General features: G+C 38.9%; 1 protein-coding gene across 1 annotated transcript; it reads left to right on the top strand.

The window, feature by feature from the left end:
• The first annotated feature begins 236 nt into the window (after nt 1–236).
• LOC150038345 (uncharacterized) lies at nt 237–764 on the top strand. The gene has a single exon (XM_090312790.1). It carries the CDS (start codon nt 237–239, stop codon nt 762–764), a length of 528 nt encoding a protein of 175 aa, XP_090168916.1.
• Nucleotides 765–7,780: the final 7,016 nt, after the last annotated feature.

The raw sequence follows: 7,780 nt of genomic DNA, 5'->3' as shown, positions 1-7,780 counted from the left end.
ACTGGAAATTGAGGCAAAGGGTCAAGTGGTGCCAAGAAAAAGGGTGTCGTAGATCGACCCCAACAACAAGGGCGAGTGTATGCTGTGACACACCAGGAGGTAGCAGAGTCTCTAGATGTGGTGACCGGTAATGTCATATTATGTGGACAGTCTGCATATGTTTTATTTGACCCCGATGCCACACATTTATTTATATCCAATATGTTTGCACCTAGTATAGATAGTTGTTTGAGCCTATGCCTGAAGAGCTGTATATCTCTACCCCTATGGGAGATATGATAATAGTAGATAAATGTTATAAACATTGTGAGATGCTGATCAATGGTCAGGACTTTTATGTTGATTTACTTGCCTTGGAACTATTAGAGTTTGATGTTATCCTAGGGTTGGATTTTCTAAGTAAATATCGCACTTCAGTGGACTGCTACAAGAAGGAAGTAGTGTTCAGAAAATCAAATGGCCGGAATGCAAGGCTGGTAAGAAGCAAAAGATTAACCACATGGAATCTGATATCAGCAGTGAAAGTTAGGAAGCTGCTAAGCAAGGGATGTAAAGCCTATCTGGCTCACGTAGTGGTTGCCCAAGGGAAAGAGCTGAACCCAGAAGATGTCCGCGTGGTAAATGAGTTTCGGGATGTATTTCTTGAGGAATTATCGGGATTGCCACTCAACATAGAAGTGGAGTTCACTATTGATGTAATTCCAGGAACAACTCCTATATCGCAAGCACCGTATAGAATCACGCCAACTAAGTTAAAGAATTAATGGTTCAGCTGCAAGAGTTAGTTGACAAGGGATTGGGGAGCTCCAGTGTTATTTGTAAGGAAGAAAGACGGTATACTTAGATTGTGTATCGACTATAAGCAGCTGAACAAGGTGACGATTAAGAATAAATATCCGTTACCACGCATTGATTATTTTTTTATCAGTTAAGAGGAGCGACGGTGTTTTCAAAGATAGACCTGAGATCGAGTTATCATCAATTGAAGGTGAAGGAAGCTGACATTCCTAAAACCGCAATTAGAACAAGATATAGACATTATGAATTTCTAGTATTGCCATTTGGACTGATAAATGGCCCTGCAGTATTCATGGACCTTATGAACAAGATATTTCATCCCTACTTGGACCAGTTCGTGATAGTATTCATTGATGATATATTGGTATATTGTAGTAGTAGGGAGGATCATATGACCCACCTGAGGATAGTAATTAAGACGCTGTGAGATAGGCAGTTGTATGCAAAGTTCAGTAAATGTGATTTTTTGTTAGATTGGGTTGTATTTCTCGGGCATATTGTGTCAGCAGATGGTATCAGTGTAGATGCCCAGAAGACGAAAGCAATAGTTAATTGGGAATGACCCACGACTGTTTCAGAGATACGCAGTTTCCTAGGTTTGGCAGGTTATTACCGGAGGTTTGTGGAGGGTTTTTCTAAGATAGCACTTCCATTGACGAACCTGACCAAGAAAGGCATGAGGTTTGAGTGGTCGTCAGAGTGTGAGCATAGTTTTCAGGATCTGAAATAGAGGTTAGTATCAGCGTCAGTGCTTACCTTGCCTGTTCCAGGTAAAAAATTTGGGATTTTTTGTGACGCATCCCGACAAGGATTGGGATGTGTGTTGATGCCGGATGGGAAAGTGATTGCATATGCTTCTTGTCAACTTAAGAAGCATGAGGGCATTTATCCTACGCACGATCTAGAGCTGACAGTAGTTGTTTTGGCACTAAAGTTGTGGAGACATTATTTATTTGGAGAGCGTTGCAGAATATTCACAGATCACAAGAGCTTAAAATATATTTTCGATAAAAAAGAATTGAATCTAAGACAAAGGAGATGGATTGAACTGATCAAAGATTATGACTCGTCCATCGAGTACCACCCTGGTAAGGCTAATGTTGTAGCGGATGCACTAAGTAGGAGATCAGGACCCAAGGCCATTATTGGCTCAATGAGAGGAATGCTATTACAGGAGTTCATGAATTCTAGAACTGCCTTATCAGTGGGACAGTCAGAAGGAGTGATAGCTACATTCCAGGTAAGGCCTACTTTAGTAGAAGACCTTAAGCAGGATCAATTGAAAGATCCTGATCTTCAGAAGATTGCTAATGATGTAAGTAAGGGAATCAGAGTTGACTTTCAACTGAGAGCAGATAATGTACTAGAAAAGGAGGGAAGAATGTGTGTGTCTAATATGTTACAACTTAAGCAAGCCATTCTGGAAGAAGCACATAGTTTCACTTATGCTATGCATCCAGGGAGCACCAAGATGTATAGAACTTTGAAGAGATCTTATTGGTGGCCTGGGATGAAGAAAGACATAGCAGAATATGTGGACAGATGTATAGTCTGTCAACAAGTGAATCCTAAGAGATAAAGACCAGCAGGATTACTCAACCCACTCCTAGTGCTTGAGTAAAAGTGGTAGCATGTGACAATGGACTTCCTGTTTGGATTGCCTAGGATGCCCTCAGGATACGATGGCATTTGGGTAATAGTTGATAGACTAACCAAGGTAGCCAAGTTTATACCAGTAAAAGTTACTTTTAAACTAGACCGTCTAGCTAAGATTTATGTGGATAGGATAATCAGTCAATATGGAGCCCTAGTGTCGATAGTGTCAGACCGAGACTCGAGGTTTACTTCAAAATTCTAGCCTAGTCTACAGAAGGCTATGGGCACTAAACTGCATTTCAGTACAGCTTTTCATCCACAAACAGATGGACAGTCGAAAAGAACTATACAGACACTGGAAGATATGTTAAGATCTTATGTATTACAACTCAAAGGAAGTTCGGATATGCAATTGCCATTGATCGAATTCGCATATAACAATAGCTACCATTTTAGTATCGGAATGGCTTCCTATGAAGCGTTGTACGGCCTACCTTGCAGAACCCCAGTATGCTGGAACGAAGTCGGAGAACAACAATTATTGGGTCCAGAATTAGTTCAACAAACAATAGAAAATGTGAAGCTTATCAGGGATAATCTTAAGGAGGCTCGCGATAAACAGAAGAGCTATGTTGATAAGCGAAGAAGAGAACTAGAATTTAAAGTTGGAGATCAGGTATTTCTTCGATTGTCCCCATGGAAAGGAATTCTCCAGTTTGGAAGGAAAGGGAAGTTAAGTCCGCGATACATCGAACCATATGAAATTGTGGAATGAGTTGGTCCAGCAGAATATAGATTGTAGTTACCGATGGAGCTAACTCGTATTCACGACATGTTTCATGTGTCAATGTTAAGGAAATATGTGCCTGATTCTATGCACATACTAGCAGCACAACAAGTACAACTCAAAGAAGATTTATCTTGCGAGGAGGAGGCCATCAAGATTTTAGACAGGAAAGACCAGGTACTCAGAAATAAGACGATTCCTTTGGTGAAGGTGCTATGGCGTAATCATGGAATCGAGGAAGCTACCTGGGAACTTGAAGAGAAAATGAGGAAGAGATATCTTCAACTTTTCAAATGACATATCAGGTAAATTTCGAGGACGAAATTTCTTTTAAGGGGGAGGTGATTGTGAACCCTGAACTCTAAGTTTCCTAGATAAGCATGTTTAGCCAAAGGAATGTTATATTAAATATGATAAGTGGAAATCGATGTTTATTTACAGGAGTTATGGAGGAAGGGAAGGAACAACACATTAAATAAGGGAGCTCACTAATTAGTTTTGGTTGAAAGCATTAAGTGCGGGGTGATGTGGCGGTTTCATAATTGAACTTGTGAGGCGGTAGGAAGAATAAAGGAAGTGGAACTTCAAAATCTTGGTTTCGGCAATTGGCACGAGTAAATTAAGTGAAATTGGTGCCATTTGAAAGCTGGGAGAATCTAGTTTTCGAGGTTGTCTTACTGGAGAAAGATTTTAGGAGGAGAGGACCAAAAAGTGAAGAATTTGTAGAAGAGGAAGATTCCCAGATTAATCAGGGCCTGAGAAGAATATTTGAAGCTCCAGGCTAAACTACAAGGAATTTTCGGTTGATATTATAAGGTAAGAAAGTTAGCTCAATTATAAACAAGTTTGTAGAAGGATGTTTCTTGAAAAGAGTTCTGGATTTTGAGTTATGAATTTTTGAAGTTGAAACAGAAAATTTGTGTGTAAGTAGGCAGTTGCTTGGGAAGATCAAGCAAACAGCTTACCGTAGAGAGCGAGAGAGAGAGCGAGATAAGGAAGATTAGGATCTCGCTCAGGATGATAATCTTGCTAATTTTTTTGCTAAATCTCGCTCAAGAAGGAAATCTCGTTGGAACTTTCGGCTGAATCTCGTTGGTGAGGATGCAAATCTAGCTAAAGGTGGTAAGTCTCGCTATGTTGAAGTTTTGATAGTGAAATGCTTGATTTCGCTCATGTGGATCTCGCTCTTGATGGTTATCTTGCTAGTAATGCTGATTTTGTTGATGAAAGTTTCATTAGTAAACGAATTATCTGAGGTTTTTTTTTTACTGAGAATTCTAAGGAATTTAACCAGAAATTATGTCCTTTCAGGCCAAGAAGAGCTAGGAGAGGCATATAAACCATTAAGAGCCCCGATGAGCTGTGAGTAACTAAATAAACTTAATGCTTTCAATACTTATGCATATAAGACCATGTAAGTTATGATGATGTTAATGATGAATTTATTCTTTCTCAAGCAACAAATGTTTAATGAATAACTTAGCGTATCTTCTCCGGCTTGTATATATTTTAACGCAGGCCAAGGTATGTTGTGAATTTATTATAAAAGTTAAGTTTCTAAAGTTGAAGCATGTGTTTTGGTGGAAGGCTATGATAGAATGAGTCCTTGTGTAAATGGCATGCAATGAAACTTAATTTGATGCTAGGAAATAACCCGGTACTGAAGGACATAGAGAAGGTATCTGGGTAATAGTACCTAAGGTATTGACGGTACTTAGAAAACTAAACGTGTATGTAGGTAGTTCTGAATGAGAGGCCGAAGTATGGGTCTCCTAGGCCATATACCACCAAAGGGAGGCCGAAGTATGGGTCTCTTGGTCAGTAATAGACGTTGGGAGCTAAAGTGATGTAGGCTCATTCTCAACTAAGGAATAATGATGCTTAATGATGTCTAAGAATGGTTATCAATGTCTATGTTTAGTGGAAGTTGCTTGAAATGCTCATCGGTATATTTACTTATGTATAGTGATATAATGCATGGTGTAATATGATTCTATAGTCACTTAATGGGCTACTAGCTCACAGATTTCCTATGTTTTTCTTTTCTAGGTAGCGGTCAGATTCCTCAAGATTGATCCTGCTGCTGTTTGCCACTGAAAGACCTGACTTGTTAAGAAGAACTTAGGTTGATGGCCTATTTATGTACACATGTTTTGTGAGGGACTAGGGCTTTGTTAGTGATGTTTGGGCCCAACTGTAAATATTTTCCCCATAGATGTTATGTCATGGCTGTTTACATGTGTTTATATAATCTTATGTAGAACCTTAAGGAAGCATGTTGTATGCGTATATTATTATTGTTTAACAGGTTGGTATTTAGGTTAAAAGGCTAAGGTGGAGAGTGCTGGCAGTAGGGCTAGTAACTACCAATGTCATATCCTCTTCCATATTAAGAGGGTAGTCCAGGAGGGGTTGTGACAGTTCATAACCCTCCCACTATATCGAGGAAGTCTCAACTCTTGAGATGGTTGACTAGATGAACTAACATGAACAACTCGTGTTGATTTATTAGTCTGTTGAACAACTCTTATTGAACCCTCAATAGTCTTACTAGAAATCTCATGTAAAACAAGCTTGCTTTGTGGTTTATAATCCTTATATGGTCTTCTTCCAAGAAGATAGCGTTTGTCGACACACACACACTTTACTCTCACTCGGATCATAGAAGTATCTACCCTTCGTTTCCCTAGGGTAACCTACAAAGAGGCAAACTTTTGAATGCGGTTTCAACTTCTTTGGGTTAGCCACACACACGTAGGTCGGACATCCCCAAATCCTGAAGTGGTGTAAATTACCTTTGCGGCCTCTCCACAACTTAAAAGGTGTTTCAGAAATACTTTTCAAGGGAACGCTGTCCATAATGTAACATGCAGTCTCCACTGCAAAACCCCAAAAGAAGTCTGGAAGATGAGCATAACTCATCATAGACCGAACCTTGTCCAACAGGGTTCTGTTTCTCCTTTCTGACACACCATTTTGCTGAGGTATACCTAGGACCGAGAGTTGGGATTTAATTCCATGTTCTATCATATAGTTCTAGAATTCGAGGTCTATATATTCTCCACTACGATCAGATCGTAGTGTTTTTATCTTTTTACCTAACAAATTTTCAACTTCAGCCTTATACTCCTTAAACTTGTCAAGAGCTTTAGACTTATGTTGTAGTAGATAGAGACACCTATACCTTGAATAATCATCTATGAAAGAGATGAAATATTGATATCCACCTCGAGCTTTAACACTCATCGGACCATAAAGGTCTGAATGTATAAGTTCCAAGGCTTCCTTGGCTTTATAACCTTTTCTAGTAAAAGGTTGTTTGGTCATCTTGCCTTCAAGACGTGATTCACATATCGACAAGGAGTTTTCTTCTAAACTCTTTAGAAGTCCACATTTCACCAACTTCTCAATCCTATTGAGGTTGATGTGACCTAACCTTAGATGCCAAAGATGGTCGTTTTCCTTAGGTGAAATCTTTGGTTTTTTTGCAGTTGTCGTACTAAACATTTCAGTATTAAGCAAGGCTTTTATGACTAATGGCCTTAGTACATACAAATTATTTTTCATTGAACCAAAATCAATATCCATACCATTCTTGAAAATAAACACTTTATTCTCAGAAACAAAGACAATATAACCTTGTTCAGTGAGACAAGAAACCGAGATTAAGTTCCTCTTGATATGAGGAACTACAAAAACATTATCCAGTAACAGATAACATTTCTTGTCCAAAAATATCTTCAGCCTATCTACAACAACAACTGAAACAACCTCACCAATATCGACTCGAAGAGTCAACTCTTCCTGTGAAACATTTGTTAGGAACTAAATCGTTGGTGAGAAGAACTGACGTGATTAGTAGCATATGAATCAAGGATCTAGGTAGTATCAACATTCTCTACCAAACACGTCTCTGAGACAAATAAATCACATTTACTGTCTTTATACTTCTTCCTCTTATGAAGAGTAGTGGGATCAATATCAGAATTTAAATAAGCTCCAAGTTTCATTTTAGAGATCATTTCTCGTCGATGAACTTTATAAGAGTCAACAACACTTGCTTTCACAAACTGGAGGTTATCTTGGGAATTGAAACTATTGGTTTCTTTGTCATCCATCCCTTTGTGCTAAAAAAGTAAGAACTAATGTTAAAAAAATTCTTGTAACGAGTCCATGATCTCACGTGCAATGACCATGTTCTCAACCCTCCTAGCCAAAGCATCAGGTATGCTAGCCAAAATGTGAAGTCGGGTCAACGAGTTGGCCTTCATCCACACCTCATATGCATTACGAATACTTTTCAGGGTCGGAACTTGTGAACACTCCTCAACCATCACAAACTCGAGGTCGTTTACCACGAAATATGTTTTAACGGACTCTTTCTACTATATGTAATTGGTCAAACTAGAGGCAACTAACGGAAAAACATTAATGTTGTTGAAAAAAAAACACATTGACCTACATTAGGTTTTAACAAATACTCGTTGAAAAAAAAAACCCAGCATCTAATACGGTTTAGCAAAACTCAAATGAACCCCATGTTACATCTAGTTTCGCATTGATGCTTCAAAGGTTTAGGACAAAAGCCACCGAAGGGTA

The sequence above is a fragment of the Benincasa hispida genome, chromosome 1 (assembly GCF_027475165.1).
Source record: "Benincasa hispida cultivar pf3 chromosome 1, pf3_genome.v1.1, whole genome shotgun sequence".
NCBI classification, from domain to species: Eukaryota; Viridiplantae; Streptophyta; class Magnoliopsida; order Cucurbitales; family Cucurbitaceae; genus Benincasa; species Benincasa hispida.
The sequence above is the reverse complement of the archived record's forward strand: the minus strand, read 5'-3'. Positions and strand labels throughout refer to the sequence as shown.

Coding starts and splice junctions, on each gene's coding strand:
- LOC150038345 (XM_090312790.1), top strand. CDS start 237: ATGCCTGAAGAGCTGTATATCTCTACCCCTATGGGAGATATGATAATA.